Raw genomic sequence first — 19,656 nt, 5'->3', positions numbered from 1 at the left:
GATCACGTGATATCCAAGGGGTTTTTCCATAAAGGTCCTTCATTAAAATGAATGAAATCTTTAAAATCTTTCAGGGAATTTCCAGTGAATGTGGGTTTTTGCCTTCTATCCGTGGAACCATGTATCCTCTCCTCCTCTCCTCCTCCTATACAGGCGGTGTTTGACTGTGTGGTGACATCTTTGAAGAACGTCTTCAACATCCTCATCGTCTACCAGCTCTTCATGTTTATCTTCGCTGTCATCGCCGTTCAGCTCTTCAAGGGAAAGTTCTTTTATTGCACTGACAGCTCCATGGACACAGAGAAGGAGTGCCAGTGAGTCCAACACACAGATGTACATTACGCCAGTGGAGGCTGCTGAGGGGAGTACGGCTCATTATAATGGATGGAATGGACTGAATGGAATGGTATCAAACACATAAATAACATGTTTTTGATACCATTCCATTTACTCCATTCCAGCCATTATTATGAGCCGTTCTCCTCTCAGCAGTCTCCATTTACAGTACAAACACTGGAACAAACAAAGACAACAAATCGTTTACTTATTCACAATCGTCCACACAACACCCATTTCAAATTGGTGAGTGATCAGAGGAATCCTTGCCTCCTCTGTCTCTGTCCTTTAACCTCTGTTCTGTTCTTCACAGAGGTTACTACATTGACTACGCTCGAGACAAGAAGGAAGTGAAGAAGAGGGAGTGGAAGAGGCATGAGTTCCACTATGACAACGTGTGCTGGGCTCTGCTCACTCTCTTCACTGTTTCAACTGGAGAGGGCTGGCCGCAGTAAGTCCCTGATGTTCCCGGCTCTATGCTCTAACACAACATGAATGCAACTGATATGGGATTCAGAGAGAATGTTGACATTTGCCTGTTACTATTCTCTCTCTCGCTCTCTCTCTCGTTCTCTCTCTCGCTCTCTCTCTCTCTCTCGCTCTTTCGGTCTCTCTCTGTCTCCTTCTCTCTCTCTCTCTCTCTGTCTCCTTCTCTCTCTCTGCCTCTCCTTCTCTCTCTCTCCTTCTCTCTCTCTCCCTCCCTATCTCCCTCTACTTTTTTTTCTCTCCCTCCTTACCTCCAGGGTTCTGCAGCACTCTGTGGACGTGACAGAGGAGGACATGGGTCCAAGTCGGGGCAACAGGATGGAGATGTCCATCTTTTACGTTGTCTACTTTGTGGTCTTCCCTTTCTTCTTTGTCAACATCTTCGTCGCTCTCATCATCATTACCTTCCAGGAACAGGGTGATAAGATGATGGAGGAGTGTAGCTTGGAGAAGAACGAGGTACAGGACAGAAAAGCAGCACACAAATGCACTCCCATTCTACTATAGCTTAAACATACTGCTGGACCCCATCACCCCAGAATTTGACTTAGTGAATAGGTGCTGCCAGAAATATACCACAGGAGGTTGGTGGCACCTTACTGCTGGACCCCAGGAAGAGTAGCTACTGCCTTGGCAACAGCTAATGGGGATCCATAAGAAATACAAATACTCAACTTGTACATACATTCTTACAACACAAAAATAAACACAGGATTTCATGAAATTTATTCACTAAACAGTGGTTCCCAAACATGTTATAGTCCTGTACCCTTTCAAACATTCAACCTCCAGCTGCGTACCCTCTCTAGCACCAGGTTCAGCACACTCTCAAATGTTTTTTTTTTCCCAATCATTGTAAGCCTCCCCCACACACACACTATACGATACATTTATTAAACATAAGAATGAGTGTGAGTTGTCACAATCCGGCTCATGGGAAGTGACAAAGAGCTTTTATAGGACCAGGGCACTTATAATAATATAATAATCAATAATTTTGCTCTTTATTTAGCCATGTTACATATAAAACCTTATTTGTTCATCAAAAATTGTGAATAACTCACCAAAGGTTAATGAGAAGGGTGTGCTTGAAAGGAGGCACATAACTCTGCAATGTTGGGTTGTATTGGAGAGAGCCTCAGTCTTAAATCATTTTCCAAACACAGTCTGTGCCTGTATTTAGTTTTCATGCTTGTGAGGGCCGAGAATCCACTCTCACATAGGTACGTGGTTGCAAAGGTCATCAGTGTCTTAACAGCGTGATTTTCAAGGCAAGAACATCTGAGCGCATCCCTATCCAGAACTCTGGCGGTGGCTTCTGATTAAATTCAATTTTCACAGAACCGCCTGTTGCAATTTCGATGAGGCTCTCTTGTTCAGATATCGGTAAGGATAACTAATCCAGTTGTTTGTGTCGTCCGTTTCGGGAAAGTACCTGCGTGATTGCGCACCCAACTCACTCAGGTGCTTCGCTACATCACATTTGACATTGTCCGTAAGTGTAACGATGTACGCTGACAGTCGGGAAGCAAGTTCAGGGAGTGAATACATTTAATTAATAAATGAAACAAACATGTAACACAAACAGCACACCAACATGGAACAGGAACACAAACAGTGATGACTGGGGAAGAAACCAAAGGGAGTGATATATAAAAGGGCATGTAATCAAGGAGGTGATGGAGTCCAGGTGAGTGTCATTATGCGCGTAGCGCTGGTGACAGGTGTGCTCCATAACGAGCAGCCTGATGACCTAGAGGCCGGAGAGGGAGTACACGTGACAGTAAGCTTGAGTTCAATTTTACACAACACATTATACAATGATGGAAAGACCTGTGTGTTGCCCTTGTTAATGCAGACAGAAAAGAGCTCCAACTTCTTAATCATAGCCTCAATTTTGTCCCGAACATTGACTATAGTTGCTGAGAGTCCCTGCAGATTCAGATCATTCAGGCAAGAAAAAACATCACCCAGTCGTGTGAGAAACTCATCATCATGCAAGCAGTCAGACAAGTGAAAATTATGGCCAGTAAAGAAAACTTTAAGCTCGTCTCTCAATTTTTAAAAACGTGTCAATACTTTGCCCCTTGATAACCAGCTCACTTTTGTAAAAGCATTACATGGCCGCCCGCTGCCCATATCATTGCATAATGCAGAAAATACACGACAGTTCAAGGGCCTTGCTTTAACAAAGTTAACCATTTTCACTGTAGTCTCCAAAATGTCTTTCAAGCTGTCAGTCATTCCCTTGGCAGCAAGAGCCTCTCAGTGGACCCAAGTGGCGTCGGGAGCAACTGCTTGCATGTCTCCCTGTCATGGCTTTTGAGCCATCAGTACAGATACCAACACAAAGTCCATTTGATGTCACAAAGCTGTCCAGTACTTTAAAAATATCCTCTCCTGTTGTCCTGGTTTCCAGTGGTTTGCAGAAGAGGATGTCTTCCTTAATTGACCCCCCATAAACGTAACAGAGATATACCAGGAGCTGTGCCAGGCCCGCCACGTCTGTTGACTCATCCAGCTGTAACGCATAGAATTCACTGGCTTCTATGGGAAGCAGTAATTGTTTCAAAACATCTCCTGCCATGTCACTGATGTGTCGTGAAACAGTGTTGTTGTCTTACTACTCGAAAGTCATCTTTATTCTCGCTCAAAAAACTCCTGTGGCTTATTTTTCAAATTGTCATGTTTTGTTTCTAAATGTCTGCTCAAGAGTGAAGGTTTCCTGCGAGAGAGTAACGGTTAACGTGATTGGATGAGTAACGGTTAATGTGATTGGATGTTAATTATTTGACAAGGCTACCTGTATTTGACATTGTGTTGTTATTTCGATGAACACCAGATGGTTTAATTTTATTTTTGGCAGTGAAACGAGGCTACTCATGCGAGAGATAAAAACTCATCCAAATGTATAGCCCTGTTGAAAAATATAAATATACTGTTTGAAAATGTGAAGAAAAAAATGTAAGTTATTATTATTATAAAAAAATAAAAAATGTGAATCACATTTTTATTTGGCTTACCCCTGACGGCATTGCGTACCCCTGGGGGTAGGCATACCCCAGTTTGGGAATACCTGACCTACATTTGATTGATCACAATAATCTCAGTTTCATTCCTAATTTCTTCCTCTTCTTTTTATTCTCTCTCCGTCAGAGGGCATGCATTGACTTTACCATCAGTGCCAAGCCCCTGACGCGCTACATGCCCCAGAACAGACAGACCTTCCAGTACCGACTGTGGCACTTTGTGGCGTCACCATCGTTTGAGTACACAGTGATGGTCATGATCGCCCTCAACACTGTGGTGCTCATGATGAAGGTATGGAGCCTATGTCTTTGTAACACAGTTTATAAACATGACATATGTGCAGGCCTTTGTTAGAATTTAGTTTCACTCTCAAAGTCTCAAATCCATAGGAGCAAGCCCAGTGGAACCCTCTTTGTCTGATAACAGTTGAATATGACACATCTCTGTCTCTTTGTATTAAACATGTAACCCACTTCTTTGCCATCACTGTTGGATACATTCCGGTCTCACTCTGAATGTGTCCTGTCTGTCCGCAGTACTACTCAGCTCCAGCAGCATATGACACGGTACTGAAGCACCTGAACACAGCCTTCACCGTTCTCTTCTCCCTGGAGTGTATCCTCAAGATCATGGCCTTTGGTTTTGTGGTGAGCAAGACAACAGGACTAAACTGTCCAACTGGGAACATGAATGTTATGGTGGACATGGTAGCATGTTATGGTAGAATCATTTCCATTCAAGAAAGGAGGCTTGCTTTTGTATAATGGTGCTCATTTGCCCCCTGGCAGAACTATTTTCGAGACACTTGGAACATTTTTGACTTCATCACTGTGCTCGGCAGCATCACTGAGATCATTGTGGATTTACAGGTAATGTTTCACTTTAGCTCTTTAACCTTTACTTCATAACCACTGTGATTCATGAGCTGGTAATGCTGTAAAGCTTTTTCTCTCAGTAAAAATAGGCTATTAAAGTTGTAAACTTACTTGTTCAATTACTCGCCATCACTCAAATCGATCTCTATATATCCCTATCTGCCTATGGGTATGTTCTGTCTTCTCTGTCCCCGAACACTTCTCTGTTCCGTATATGCCTTGCCGTCATACATCAGTTTTATGTTTACTGTATTTATATAGAATATTCTGTATGTTGACTTTGTGTAAATTCCTCTGTCTGTATAGTATCTGTACGTTTGTCTATAGCAGTGGAGGCTGCTGAGGGGAGGACGGCTCATAATAATGGTTGGAACGGCGCAATTGAAAACCATATGTTTGATGTATTTGATAACATTCCACCGATTCCGCTCCAGCCATTACCACGAGCCCGTCCTCCCCAGTTAAGGTGCCACCAACCTCCTGTGGTCTATTGCTGACAGCACCTATTCACTAAGACAAATTCTGGGTATGTATAAATGTACTTGGTGAATAAAAGTGATTCTGACTTCTATATTTCCTGTGGTCTGTCTACCTCAGTCAATAAACACATTCAATATGAGTTTCCTGAAGCTGTTCCGGGCTGCCAGACTGATCAAACTGTTGAGGCAGGGCTACACCATACGAATCCTGCTCTGGACCTTTGTACAATCCTTCAAGGTCAGCCATGTTCTCCCCTGCTTTTACCACCTGTCATGTCCACTTAAGAAATATCTGACTAGAACCAGTAGTCTGTCTTTATTTTGTATGTCCTTAGTCCCAGCTGGCCATTGCACACACAGATGGGACTCGGCTGCTGGTGTGTGTTCTTGGGAAAACCAAATCATTCTTCTCTATTTGTATCTCTTCTTTGCTCTAGGCTCTTCCTTATGTTTGTCTGCTCATTGCCATGCTGTTCTTCATCTATGCCATCATTGGGATGCAGGTAAGACCTCCAAAGCTTATATGCTTTACAATGGTAACTTCAGCCACAAAAAGGATGTTGTATTGCGGCTTCATGTGTTTCTCACTTGATCCACACAAGGTGTTTGGAAACATCAAACTGAACGATGAAAACCATATCAACCAGCACAACAACTTCAAGACCTTCTCCGGTGCACTGATGCTTCTCTTCAGGTGGGTGCATTGAGAAGGAATCAGAAGCTGTGATATATTCAAAACTATAAGTAGATTATTTTGCTGACTGATGAATTCATATATTGGTTAATGTTTAATAGACTAATTGGTTGATAAATTGCTTGCTTGCTTGATTCATTGACTCATTAATTGACACAGGAGTGCGACGGGGGAGTCATGGCAGGAGATCATGCTATCGTGTCTGGGGGGGCAGGAGTGTGAGCCAGACTCCTCCATGGCACCCATGACCATGTCCCCTGACCACGAGGGAGGCTGTGGTACTGACTTTGCCTACTGCTACTTTGTCTCCTTCATCTTCTTCAGCTCTTTCCTGGTGAGGACGCTGCAGGAATAAACTGTTTCTCCTGTCCTCCACTCTTTCTCAGCACTCTTTCTCTCCCTCACTGTCCATTTTTCTGATAGACAAGCAATTTTTGATAGTGCTACACAGATACACAAAAGCAATTCTTTGGATTGTATGCACGGACATGTGAACATCAATATTGTTCATGATGCTATCTCTCACACGTCTTCTCCTCTTGTGTGACTCTGTAGATGCTGAATCTGTTTGTGGCTGTGATCATGGATAACTTTGAGTATCTGACCAGAGACTCTTCCATCCTGGGTCCTCATCACCTGGATGAGTTTGTCCGTGTCTGGGGAGAGTACGACCGTGCAGCATGGTGAGAGAGAAGACACCACCATGTCTCAACTCTTCCCAGCAGAGGACAGTGTATTGACTCTCTAAAAGCTAAATAGGCCTGAACTGCCTTAATTCCTGTGTTAGACTGGCCAACGTCTTCTGTTTCAAACTCCAAATGAATGCCTTAACCCTTACATTTTCTCCTCAACTCTCTCTTTCTCCTTCCTAATTCTCCCTGTTTCTTCTGTAGTGGGCGTATACACTACACCGCCATGTATGAGATGTTGACCCACATGTCTCCACCCCTGGGCCTGGGGAAGAAATGCCCCAGAGGTATGGCCTACAAGGTATGGAATAAACACTTTATTTTATTCATTTAAATTTAGGATAGTCATCTTTTTTTTTATAGTTGTTTCACTGTAAAGCATGTGGAATTCTCTCTATCTCTCTTCCTCCCTTTCTACTGCCCTCCATCTCTCTCTCTCTATCTATCTCTCCCTCCCTCCCTCCCTCCCTCCCTCCCTCCCTCCCTCCCTCCCTCCCTCCCTCCCTCCCTCCCTCCCTCCCTCCCTCACTCACTCACTCACTCTCTCTCCGCCCATCCCTCCTTTCCCCTCTCCCTCCACAGAGGCTGGTGTTGATGAACATGCCAGTGGATGAGGACATGTCAGTCCACTTCACCTCCACCTTGATGTCTCTCATCCGCACTGCTCTGGAGATCAAGATCGCACGAGGTCAGGGAATGAGTTGAGTTTAAAACCACCACGCCTCACTGCATTTGCATAATTTTTTCAATTTAGACTTGGTCTTCCATCTTGAGCCTGGAGATCCACACTGCCTAGGGCATGCAGGCTTTTGGTCCAGCCCAGTACCGGTAACACACCTGATTCAACATATAAATGGCTTGGTGATTGGTTGAGTAGTTGAATCAGGAAATTTAGCAACATTAACCATTTCCCCTGTCTGTGTATAATGGCTGAATAAAGATCTATTGTAATGTGGTCCAGGTGGGGAGGACCGAGTAGCTCTGGACACTGAGCTACAGAAGGAGATCAGTGTGATATGGCCGTACCTCCCCCAGAAGACCCTGGATGTACTGGTGCCCATCAACAAAGGTCAGACCCACACTGGAGAGAGACATGGAGAGGTAGACCTGGGAGTCAGTCAGTGACTAGCAATCTAATCTAATCTGTGTTTTACAGATTCTGACATGACAGTAGGTAAGATATATGCCTCCATGATGATCATGGACTACTTCAAACAGAACAAAGCCAAGAAGCTGAGAGCACAGCTGGAAGCACAGGTCAGCTATACACACCATATACACATTATATACACTGAGTGTACTAAACATTATGAACACCTGCTCTTTACAAGACATAGACTGACCAGGTGAATCCAGGTGAAAGCTATGATCCCAAGACCTCCCGGGTGGCGCAGTGGTTAGGGCTCTGTACTGCAGCGCCAGCTGTGCCGTCAGAAACTCTGGGTTCGCGCCCAGGCTCTGTCGTAACCGGCCGCGACCGGGAGGTCAATGGGGCGACGCACAATTGGCCTAGCGTCGTCCGGGTTAGGGAGGGCTTGGTCGGTAGGGATGTCCTTATCTCATCGCGCACCAGCGACTCCTGTGGCGGGCCGGGAGCAGTGCGCACTAACCAAGGTTGCCAGGTGCACGGTTGTTTCCTCCGACACATTGGATGCGCGCTGTGTTAAGAAGCAGTGCGGCTTGGTTGGGTTGTGTATCGGAGGACGCATGACTTTCAACCTTCGTCTCTCCCGAGCCCGTACGGGAGTTGTAGCGATGAGACAAGATAGTAGCTACTACAACAATTGGATACCACGAAAAAATTAAGAAAAAACAAAGCTATGATCCCTTATTGATGTCACTTGTTAAATCCAATTCAATCAGTGTAAATAAAGGGGAGGAGACAGGTTAAAGAAGGATTTTTAAGCCTTGAGACATTTGTGATATGGATTGTGTATGTGTGCCATTCATAGGGTTTAGAGTTTATGGTAAAAAAAGAAATGTCCTCTCACTGTCAACTGCGTTTATTTTCAGCAAACTTAACATGTGTAAATATTTGTATGAACAAACAAGATTCAACAACTTAGACATAAACTGAACAAGTTCCACAGACATGTGACTATTGGATAATATTATAAATTGAATAATGTGTCCCTGAACGAAGGGGGGGGGTCAAAATCAAACCTAACAGTCAGTATCTTGTGTGGCCACCAGCTGCATTAAGTACTGCAGTGCATCTCCTGCTCATGGACTGTACCAGATTTGCCAGTTCTGTGGGATGTTACCCCACTCTTCCACCAAGGCACCTGCAAGTTCCTGGACATTTCTGGGGGGGAATGGTCCTAGCCCTCACCCTCCGATCCAACAGGTCCCAGACATGCTCAATGGGATTGAGATCTGGGCTCTTTGCTGGCCATGGCAGAACACTGACATTCCTGTCTTGCAGGAAATCATGCACAGAACGAGCAGTATGGCTGGTGGCATTGTCATGCTGGAGGGTCATGTCAGGATGAGCCTGCAGGAAGGGTACCACATGAGAGAGGAGGATGTCTTCCCTGTAATGCACAGCGTTGAGATTGCCTTCAATGACAACAAGCTCAGTCCGATGATGCTGTGACACACCGCCCCAGCCCATGACGGACACTCCACCTCCAAATCGATCCCGCTCCAGAGTACAGGCCTTGGTGTAACGCTCATTCCTTCGACGATAAACACGAATCCGACCACCACCCCTGGTGAGACAAAACTGTGACTCGTCAGTGAAGAGCACTTTTTGCCAGTCCTGTCTGGTCCAGCAACGGTGGGTTTGTGCCCATAGATGACGTTGTTGCCGGTGATGTCTGGTGAGTGAGGACCTGCCTTACAACAGGCCTACAAGCCCTCAGTCCAGCCTCTCTTAGCCTATTGCGGACAGTCTGAACACTGATGGAGGGATTGTGTGTTCCTGGTTTAACTCGGGCAGTTGTTGTTGCCATTCTGTACCTGTCCTGCAGGTGTGATGTTCGGATGTACCGATCCTGTGCACGTCTTGTTACACGTGCTCTGCCACTGCGAGGACGATCAGCTGTCAGCTGTGAAGTTATTTAGATTTTTACGAATTATCTTTGAAAGACAGGGTCTTGAAAAAGGGACATTTCTTTTTTTGCTGAGTTTAGGTGCCAGTTGCACCAGTTTGTTTGACTGCAACACTGCTGGGGTTTTCACGCTCAACAGTTTCCTGTGTGTATCAAGAATGGTCCACCACCCAAAGGACATCCAGTCAGCTTGACACAACTGTGGGAAGCATTGGAGTCAACATGGGCCAGCATTCATGTGGAAGGCTTTCAACACCTTGTAGAGTTCCTTCCCTGACAAATTGAGGCTATTCTGAGGGCAAATGGGGGTACAACGCAATATTATGAAGGTGTTCTTAATGTTTTGTACACTCAGTCCTCTTCTGTATAACATTACCATGGCATCTGGCATCTGTTGACACAACATAGTGCCTGTAGTGATGTATTGCTTGGTGTGGTCTCCTCTACAGAAGGCCAGTCTGATGCCGTTCCAGCGGCTGGATGCCTCGACCCTCTCTGAAGACATTCTGTCCAATGCTCAGCCCCTGCCCTGCATGCCCCACAGTGCTGGCTCCGCCCTGTGAGTCAGTCCGTGCGTGCAGGCTTGCTTGCATTCGTGTGTGTGTGTGTGTGTGTGTGTGTGTGTGTGTGTGTGTGTGTGTGTGTGTGTGTGTGTGTGTGTGTGTGTGTGTGTGTGTGTGTGTGTGTGTGTGTGTGTGCCTTGAGCCTTGAGCCTTGTGCCTTTAGTAAGTATTTGTGACCGACCCCCTTGATTCGGCCTTATGTAGCAAAATTTTAAATGTTTTTTTAGGTTGGATTAAAGTAGAGGCGCAGAGCTAAACAATGGTATATCATACACTGCAGTTGAGAAACAATGGGAAAGTAATTCTGCTTTGAAAGTTGATACTTGAAACTTGTAACCCCACTAAAGAGAAAATGGCCCTTGAATGTTTTGGTACACCTACTAGAGAGCTTTTCTTTGTCTACACCCATTCAGCATCGTTCACACCCTCTTAAGCCTTAGCCCCACCCATCTCTTTAAAGATTCACATGTGAGGCCATGTGGTAAACACACGCTATATCAAATAAAATCTATGTTTATTTGTCACATGCACAGGATACAGAAGTGGTTACTTGCATAGTAGTAATATCTAAAACAGAAAGTGTCCAGAAAAAAATATTGTATAAATATTTTATCAATATTAGATGACACTTACCTGACACACTTGTCTAAATTGATGGGTCATGTGAAGGAAATGCTATAACCACTTCCCAGCCACATCTAGCTAAGTGGATGGGTCACTATTGTCTAGACATGTACACATGTTCATGAAATACAATAGATGGCCGTAATCACCCCCAGACACACCTGGCTAATTTGATGGATCATGTAATAATCCGGCCGAAGTGGAGTCTTTTGTTTAGACATGTAGCTAGCTAGGTAGCTAGCTAGCTAAACAATTAACCGGCATAATCCCAACTCATACTACTGCGAAAACAAACATTGTAATAGCTGTAGTGTGAATCTGCAGGTAGCTAAAGCTATCAAACTAGGTTCAATATTAGCAAGCTAACATTAGGCTATAACTAGCAATGCAAATTGATTTCTGATTCGAATAGTATTACTACACTGGTCATACACATAATATTAGCTAGCGAGCCAGCAAGCTAGCATTTGCTTACCTAACTAACAGTATGCTTTAGCTTGCAATAAAAACAACTTTCTCACAAAATTAGAAACTTATATCTGAAAATGTAGCTAGATTCTTAACATATACATGGACAAACACTTCACAGCAGACTGGAACCATTTAACTCCGTTTTGTTTGTAGCTACATCTTGTTTGGCCAGCGTTGTGTCAAGTCACTCCGATTCACACGGACTGTGGCGTGTGCAATGTTGTTGAGAAAAGTTGCAACACTTTTGTTGTTCTCGTTGGCTAACGTTATATCTTTCAAAAATGGTGTGGTAGAAAGGGCTGTCAAAACATACTGAACAGCTCACGTTATAGACAGAAGCATGCTACATGGCAGACCAATCCAAACTCTTCTCCCGGCATGTCCAGCCCATACATTATCACAGCCAATCATGGCTAGCGGGAATGTTTCTGTCTTTTTCCGTGGCTAAACCATCTAGGCTCGTACTTTGACAATTTGATTCGTATTTATGGATGGAATACAAATTTGTTATTAAGGCACATGAAAGTTCACATGTTCCAGAAGGCATTTCTGCCAAAAAACACATTTTGATAAAAAAGAGTAATTATAATATTTTTTTTAAGTAGTGACGTGCGACATATGCCTAGTTTCCTGAAATGAGTCACATTTGTGTTTGACAGAATTTCCTCTGTGACTTGCCTCCCTCTGTAGGACCAGAGGAGGCCTGGTGGCGTTGAGTCCTCTCTCCCCCCAGGACCTGCTCAACATGCAGCCCATGACCTCTGACACGGACACCAGAAGCCAACACTCCAGGGTAACGAGAAGGACCAAGTCCTATGTACTGTAGAAACACATCACAGGAGTACTGTACACCACACTAAACTAGCACAAACACCAACTACACAAAGTATACACACAAAGAAGCCTTTATATAATTTAGTAAATGTACAATGATAGCTCTATAAAGCCCTTTGCTAGGAGCCAAAAAAGAAAGTCAGCCGTGGGCAAAATATAAAATACTGCCCGTTGAAAACCTAACCTCTTGCGGTAAAGTGCAAAATATCAACCCACTCATAGACAACAATGAATCAATTACACTTACTATTAGTAATGGTTGAATGAAGATACTAATAGTGCATCGCAGAGCACAGCATTCATGTTTCTATGTGTTTCTGTCCTTGCCTAAGTTGTAGTCTGATTAGTGGAGGTTTAAAGGAGATGCAGGCATTCTCGCTGTTCATTGTGCTGTTTATAGGCTGTTTGGTTGAACTAGTCTTCAGTGTACTGTTTTCCCTATAAGAATGTTACGACTTTGACCCTGGATATCTGTTACTGTTTGCCTTATTCTATGTGTATTTTCACTAGGGAGTTACATGAGTCATGACGGGCTTTAAGGAAAGGTGAACTTGTCTGGCTCAAGATGTTTAGTGTATCCAGATCTGAACTTGCATGAGTATGTATAACAGTAGGCCCAATTGTTGTTCTGGTCTCTCTCTTCTCATTTATTGTTGTAGTGATGTGCTTGTGCTGCCATCTCCTCTTCCTCTCTGACTTTCTCCTCCAGCTTTGCCCAATCTTTCTGGGGTCAGTCTCCTTGTTGTCATTGATTGCTAATCTGTGGCTCTTTGGCTGGAATGGCTTCTGATTGGTTGGTGACAATGGAATGGCCTTGATTCACCCAATTGCAGAAAGGCCTTGCGAATTTTTACCATGTAACATTGTCTGAAGTCCTCCTTGGCTGGAACCCCAAAAGGCAGTTAGTCCCAGTACTGAATTGACCAGCCTGATCTCTACTGTACTGCACTCTATCTCTCCCCTCTCTCTGTCTCTGGTCCGATATAGGTGAGTGCAGGGGAGTGCAGTGGGTTGATTCCTGACCCACTGGAGCTCCCGTTTGGCATTGGGCTGTGTGTACGGGCCTCCTCCATGCCTCGTCTGGCTGTAGAGCCACAGGTACTGCCCTCTGACCACACTGACTCCTCCAGGGGCCGGAAGGGCCCGGGCAGAAAGGGGGCACCAGAGTGTGACATGCATGTCTGTGTGACAGAAGACAATGACCAGGCTACACTGGTTGTGCCGTTTAGAGAGAGAAATGGATTTGATCTGTCTACCGTTTGCTGCTGGTGTGTCTGGAGAGATATAATCAACATGGATGTTTTTCTACGGAATGCTAGCGGTTCAGAATTGTGTTTTATTGATCCTGGGTTACTGGTATGTTTGGCCTGACCTCTCTCTCTGTCTTTCTCTCCACAATGAGTTGAGGGGGGTAATTAGGCAGTTCAAGCATTCTAGTTGACCTGTTAATTGCCTGGAATAGTGAGCATGGATAGAAATTATGGATGGATTTCTTCCAAAGTAATAAAACGTATTTTATGGTATTTGTGGGTATTTGGTTGTCTTCTCCTCTGTGTGTATGTCCGTGTGCGTGTGTGTGCAGACCGAGATGGCCAGTGGCTCTATGAAGCGGTCCTCGTCCGCTGTGGCTGACCAGAGGGTGAATGGCCTGAGGCAGGAGGAGAAGAAAAGTCCTGATAGACTGTACAGACCACGCCACAAGAGCTACAAGGCTGCTGGTCAGTCTCCACTCTCTACTCACGTGACCTCTCCTCTTATCAGTCCCACTGGCATGATGAGGGGTGGTATTAGTGTGTGGTCATTGTATGTTTAAAGAGTTGTTCTTTTTCCATGTCTTTTTAATGTCTTTATCCTGAGTGCATCAATGATTATCCACTTGTCATCAACATTCTCTTTACTGATCTACAGTGTAGTGGTAATATTACTGTTTACTGATTCACAGTGTAGTGGTAATATTACTGTTTACTGATTCACAGTGTAGTGGTAATATTACTGTTTACTGATTCACAGTGTAGTGGTAATATTACTGTTTACTGATTCACAGTGTAGTGGTAATGTTACTATTTACTGATCTACAGTGTAGTGGTAATGTTACTATTTACTGATCTACAGTGTAGTGGTAACATTACTGTTTACTGATCTACAGTGTAGTGGTAATGTTACTATTTACTGATCTACAGTGTAGTGATAACATCACTGTTTACTGATCTACAGTGTAGTGATAATATCACTGTTTACTGATCTACAGTGCAGTGATAATATCACTGTTTACTGATCTACAGTGTAGTGATAACATCACTGTTTACTGATCTACAGTGTAGTGGTAATGTTACTATTTACTGATCTACAGTGTAGTGATAACATTACTGTTTACTGATCTACAGTGTAGTGGTAATGTTACTATTTACTGATCTACAGTGTAGTGATAACATCACTGTTTACTGATCTACAGTGTAGTGATAACATCACTGTTTACTGATCTACAGTGTAGTGATAACATCACTGTTTACTGATCTACAGTGTAGTGATAACATCACTGTTTACTGATCTACAGTGTAGTGATAACATCACTGTTTACTGATCTACAGTGTACTGATAACATTAATATTTACTGATCTACAGTGTAGTGATAACATCACTGTTTACTGATCTACAGTGTAGTGATAACATCACTGTTTACTGATCTACAGTGTAGTGATAACATCACTGTTTACTGATCTACAGTGTACTGATAACATTAATATTTACTGATCTACAGTGTAGTGATAACATCACTGTTTACTGATCTACAGTGTAGTGGTAACATCACTGTTTACTGATCTACAGTGTAGTGGTAATGTTACTATTTACTGATCTACAGTGTAGTGATAACGTTGCTATCTATTGATCTACAGTGTACTGCTAACGTTGCTATCTATTGATCTACAGTGTACTGATAACGTTGCTATCTATTGATCTACAGTGTACTGATAACGTTGCTATCTATTGATCTACAGTGTACTGATATCATTGCCAACTATTGATCTACAGTGTTTACTGTAGGCTAATTGTTCGACTTAGGGCGACTTGCAGGGCGATCTGCGTCAGAAATAGGAATGACTTCTATTTTAGCCCTTGGCAACGCAGAAGCTCGTTGGCACGCACGAGCAGTGTGGGTGAAATAATTGAATAACATGGATTTCTACATTTAGCATGTAGCCTCAATCCTGTCTTTTGATCATACCCTCTCTCTTTATATGTTGTTGTCTCTCTCTGTCCCCCTCTCTGTTTATCTGTTGTTGTCTCTCTCTGTCCCCCTCTCTCTTTATCTGTTGTTGTCTCTCTCTGTCCCCTCTCTGTTTATCTGTTGTTGTCTCTCTCTGTCCCGCTCTGTTTATCTGTTGTTGTCTCTCTCTGTCCCCTCTCTCTTTATCTGTTGCTGTCTCTCTCTGTCCCCCTCTTGGTTTATCTGTTGCTGTCTCTCTCTGTCCCCTCTCTGTTTATCTGTTGCTGTCTCTCTCTGTCCCCTCTCTCTTTATCTGTTTCTGTCTCTCTCTGTCCCCTCTCTGTTTATCTGTTGTTGTCTCTCTCTGTCCCCTCTCTGTTTATCTGTTGTTGTCTCTCTCTGTCCCCCTCTCTGTTTATCTGTTGTTGTCTCTCTCTGTCCCCTCTCTCTCTTTATCTGTTGCTGTCTCTCTCTGTCCCCCTCTTGGTTTATCTGTTGCTGTCTCTCTCTGTCCCCTCTCTGTTTATCTGTTGCTGTCTCTCTCTGTCCCCTCTCTCTTTATCTGTTGCTGTCTCTCTCTGTCCCCATCTCGGTTTATCTGTTTCTGTCTCTCTCTGTCCCCTCTCTCTTTATCTGTTGCTGTCTCTCTCTGTTCCCTCTCTGTTTATCTGTTGCTGTCCCTCTCTGTCCCCCTCTCTGTTTATCTGTTGCTGTCCCTCTCTGTCCCCCTCTCTGTTTATCTGTTGCTGTCCCTCTCTGTTCCCTCTCTGTTTATCTGTTGCTGTCTCTCTCTGTCCCCTCTCTCTTTATCTGTTGCTGTCTCTCTCTGTCCCCTCTCTCTTTATCTGTTTCTGTCTCTCTCTGTTCCCTCTCTGTTTATCTGTTGTTGTCTCTCTCTGTCCCCTCTCTGTTTATCTGTTGTTGTCTCTCTCTGTCCCCCTCTCTGTTTATCTGTTGTTGTCTCTCTCTGTCCCCTCTCTGTCCCCTCTCTCTTTATCTGTTGCTGTCTCTCTCTGTCCCCCTCTTGGTTTATCTGTTGCTGTCTCTCTCTGTCCCCTCTCTGTTTATCTGTTGCTGTCTCTCTCTGTCCCGTCTCTCTTTATCTGTTGCTGTCTCTCTCTGTCCCCCTCGCTGTTTATCTGTTGCTGTCTCTCTCTGTCCCCTCTCTCTTTATCTGTTGCTGTCTCTCTCTGTTCCATCTCTGTTTGTCTGTTGCTGTCCCTCTCTGTCCCCCTCTCTGTTTATCTGTTGCTGTCCCTCTCTGTCCCCCTCTCTGTTTATCTGTTGCTGTCTCTCTCTGTCCCCTCTCTCTTTATCTGTTGCTGTCTCTCTCTGTTCCCTCTCTTTTAATCTGTTGCTGTCCCTCTCTGTCCCCCTCTCTGTTTATCTGTTGCTGCTCCCCTCTCTCTGTGCTCCTTGCCATGGTCTTCCTCTTTCTCATCCAGTGTCGCGGTCAGAAAGGAAGAGGCAGTTGGATACGGAGAAGGAGCGCGGGAGGTCTAAAGAGCGCCGCCACCTCCTCTCCCCAGACACGTCCCGCTGTACCTCTGAGGAGAGGAGCCTGCAACCCTCACGCTCCCCTAGCCGTGAGCGCACACACCCCCTCGACAAACAGGTAGGCCACACACATGCAGGATGCTTTACCAAGGACACATATTAAAGACCCATACACCAGTAGTACCACCTGAAGCCACAAACACTAGTTTAGACCAACTAGACACAAACACATACCCACATTTGAAGAACTGGTAGGCCACATACACACTTATTAAAACAAGTCAGACATTTGTATTAAATGTGTTTCCACTCTTGTGTCCAGGGCAACAGCTCCGACAGCCCCCTCCCCACCTCTGAATCTAGTACCCCTAGCCGCCGCCCTCTGTCCCAGACCTCAACACGCTCCCATCCCCACATCTCCTACTCTCCTCTGGTGTGTCGCACGCACCCTCCCTCAGGGGACGATGATGACGACAGGGGCAGCCCAGAGACTCAGAGGAGAGGTGAAGCCTCCAGAGACCGGGCAGGGGGAGAGGGACAGAGTGGGGCGAGGGGCCGTCGCCACCAGCAGGGCTCTCCCCTGCGTCGCTACCCGTCGGAGCCCTACCTGGCCCTGCAGGAGGACGAGCACAGTCTGGACCCCACCGGGTTCATGGAGACGCTGACTTTCGAGGCGGCGGTAGCCACCAGCCTGGGACGTGCTAACACGGTCAGCTCCACATCCAGCTCCAGCTTCAGCTCCGCTCGACGGGGTTCCAGGAGCAGCTGGCAGGTCCCCAATGGACACTTCCGGAAACGCCTGGCTCAGACGGTCTCTGTTGCGGGTTGTGAGCCACTCAGCGACACAGAAGAGGACGACCGCTGCTAGGAAGAGGAAGAAGTGGAGGCGGAGGTGCGGTGAAGAAGGAGCGTAGGGAGGAAAGAGTTAAAGTTGTATTACATTATAATGGAAAAGGGACATTTGTCACTCTCTTGCTTTACTACTGCACACCTGTGTGATTGTAGTATGTTTGCTCAAATGTGAGAGGAGAACAAAAAATAAGAACATTGTTTTTGACTTTTGCAAGTGGAATCCCTTTCAAATCCACACAAAAAATGTACAATAAATATCTACCCACAAATATTTGACTGTGGTTCATTTATATTCTGACTATCAAAATAAAGAGCGTAATAATAAACCTCAAATAGCCTTGGATGGACAGAAAAGAGATTAAATGAATAGAATTGTAATTTGTGTCAATAGGTATTGTCATATCTGAAGGTGTTTCTCTGGCATTGATTCTGTGTTGCTCTTAACGGTGTGTGTGGGGTGTGAATATGTAACTATGTGCAAAATAAGGAGTAACAATGTCTTTGAAAGCCATGGTTTTTGTAAATACATGTGGGGTTTTTTCCTATAAATTTACCACCAGTACCACTTGATTGTCTTGAGTAGGATACATGGCCATAAAGAAGGGTACCTGTAAAAGTACTTTATAAATGAATGAAATGTAGTCATGTCTATGTAACAAAATACACCCAAACAATAATTAATCAAGCAATGTTTTTTCAAATTTGAGTAGAACTGAGTTAGTTTTGGACATTTTGCTCCCTCCACCATTAGATTTCCTATCCCTTTACTGTCTACAAAGGGAACACGCTTCTTTAATGAGAATCTATTCACACGTAAACCATGTAACTCCTGTTGTCATTTTTTAAAGGAATAAAACAATCATTAATACAAGCAGAAAAGTGAATGGCACATTGTCTTCTGTTGGAAATCTGTATGATTTTTTTACCAACTTGCAGGACAATGGACAGCAACCAACAAGGTCATGAAATGTAATTGCTTTCAATAAAATTATACATTATTTTTCAGAAAAGGAATGCCTAAATATCTAATGTGATTTGATAGATAGGGCTTTGTTATGAACAGGACTCTAGAGAACCAAATGACTAGGACTATACCCAGAACATGACTTCTATCCAAACCTTTATTAAGCCAATAGGAAAACCAGCAGAACCTGTGGCTGTCTTGAACCTACCTTCATCTTGTCGGTGTACTGTACTGTACCTGTTTTTCTTCAGATGTTTTTAAACATTTGACTGATTCATTCCTTCTCATCTTCCGGAGTCAATAACTGGCCAGAAACAATAATGAACTTGAGTATTTTCTTCATCAATGTAGCCATCCATGTTCTCCTCTTCTTCATTAGCCTACCATCACTGCAACTGTATATTTTCTACCTAGATTGGTTTATTAAAATACTGTATGAGCCATTACAGACGACACATGTAGGAAGATGTTTTCAACACACCTGATTTTACCTGTTATTTAGAATGGTTTGCTAATAATGTACAGTACATTTATACCATGCTTTCTGCAATATTGTAAGAGAACATATCCCTTTCAGCTCACAACACACTTGAAGGACGGAATAGGATATTTCTGGAATGTTCATTTAAGGTACATGTATATGTATTTGTTTTATTTGCCTGAAAAAGGGTAATGATTCTGTGAAACTCACTTAACCAAAAAACAGAAATGTATAATCAGTTCCTTGAATGCAAATAGTTTTTGGGTTTATATGTGTAAAATAGTTGTATATACAGTATGAATAAAAGTTTCCTAAATTCCAAGAAAAGTATCCTTAATTGCAGTTATGTGGCTGCTTGTCTAGGTATCTGATGTGGACCAATGGTCAACTCCAGTCCTTATTGAACTCTCTATAAGGCTCTAATGACTGGGTAAGGGCAGGAATAAACATTTTGCTGAATGTTTTTTTACACTTTACAGTAGACCACTTCAGGGAATACCTATACATGAATTATGAGATTAAA

General features: G+C 43.9%; 1 protein-coding gene across 3 annotated transcripts in view; it reads left to right on the top strand.

Moving 5' to 3' along the window:
• cacna1eb (calcium channel, voltage-dependent, R type, alpha 1E subunit b) overlaps nt 1–19,454 on the top strand; it is a 69,286-nt gene extending 49,832 nt beyond the window's left edge. For 2 of the 3 annotated variants that reach the window (XM_031810705.1, XM_031810706.1), the window contains exons 28-47: nt 154–314; nt 650–787; nt 1,080–1,281; nt 3,979–4,143; nt 4,389–4,499; nt 4,641–4,721; nt 5,325–5,444; nt 5,644–5,709; nt 5,809–5,900; nt 6,060–6,234; nt 6,456–6,583; nt 6,794–6,890; nt 7,172–7,289; nt 7,551–7,658; nt 7,746–7,846; nt 10,092–10,201; nt 11,991–12,093; nt 13,717–13,852; nt 16,785–16,954; nt 17,159–18,561. In XM_031810705.1, coding sequence (XP_031666565.1) covers nt 154–314; nt 650–787; nt 1,080–1,281; nt 3,979–4,143; nt 4,389–4,499; nt 4,641–4,721; nt 5,325–5,444; nt 5,644–5,709; nt 5,809–5,900; nt 6,060–6,234; nt 6,456–6,583; nt 6,794–6,890; nt 7,172–7,289; nt 7,551–7,658; nt 7,746–7,846; nt 10,092–10,201; nt 11,991–12,093; nt 13,717–13,852; nt 16,785–16,954; nt 17,159–17,704 — 2,928 coding nt within the window. In that variant the 3' untranslated portion in view covers nt 17,705–18,561. Of the gene's footprint in view, nt 1–153; nt 315–649; nt 788–1,079; nt 1,282–3,978; nt 4,144–4,388; nt 4,500–4,640; nt 4,722–5,324; nt 5,445–5,643; nt 5,710–5,808; nt 5,901–6,059; nt 6,235–6,455; nt 6,584–6,793; nt 6,891–7,171; nt 7,290–7,550; nt 7,659–7,745; nt 7,847–10,091; nt 10,202–11,990; nt 12,094–13,716; nt 13,853–16,784; nt 16,955–17,158 lie in introns of all 3 variants that reach the window. The other variant, XM_020466705.2, reaches the window with a different exon arrangement.
• Nucleotides 19,455–19,656: the final 202 nt, after the last annotated feature.

This window comes from Oncorhynchus kisutch, linkage group LG30, assembly GCF_002021735.2.
Source record: "Oncorhynchus kisutch isolate 150728-3 linkage group LG30, Okis_V2, whole genome shotgun sequence".
NCBI classification, from domain to species: domain Eukaryota; kingdom Metazoa; phylum Chordata; class Actinopteri; order Salmoniformes; family Salmonidae; genus Oncorhynchus; species Oncorhynchus kisutch.
Note: the sequence above shows the minus strand (reverse complement) of the source record. Positions and strands in the feature narration are given on the sequence as shown.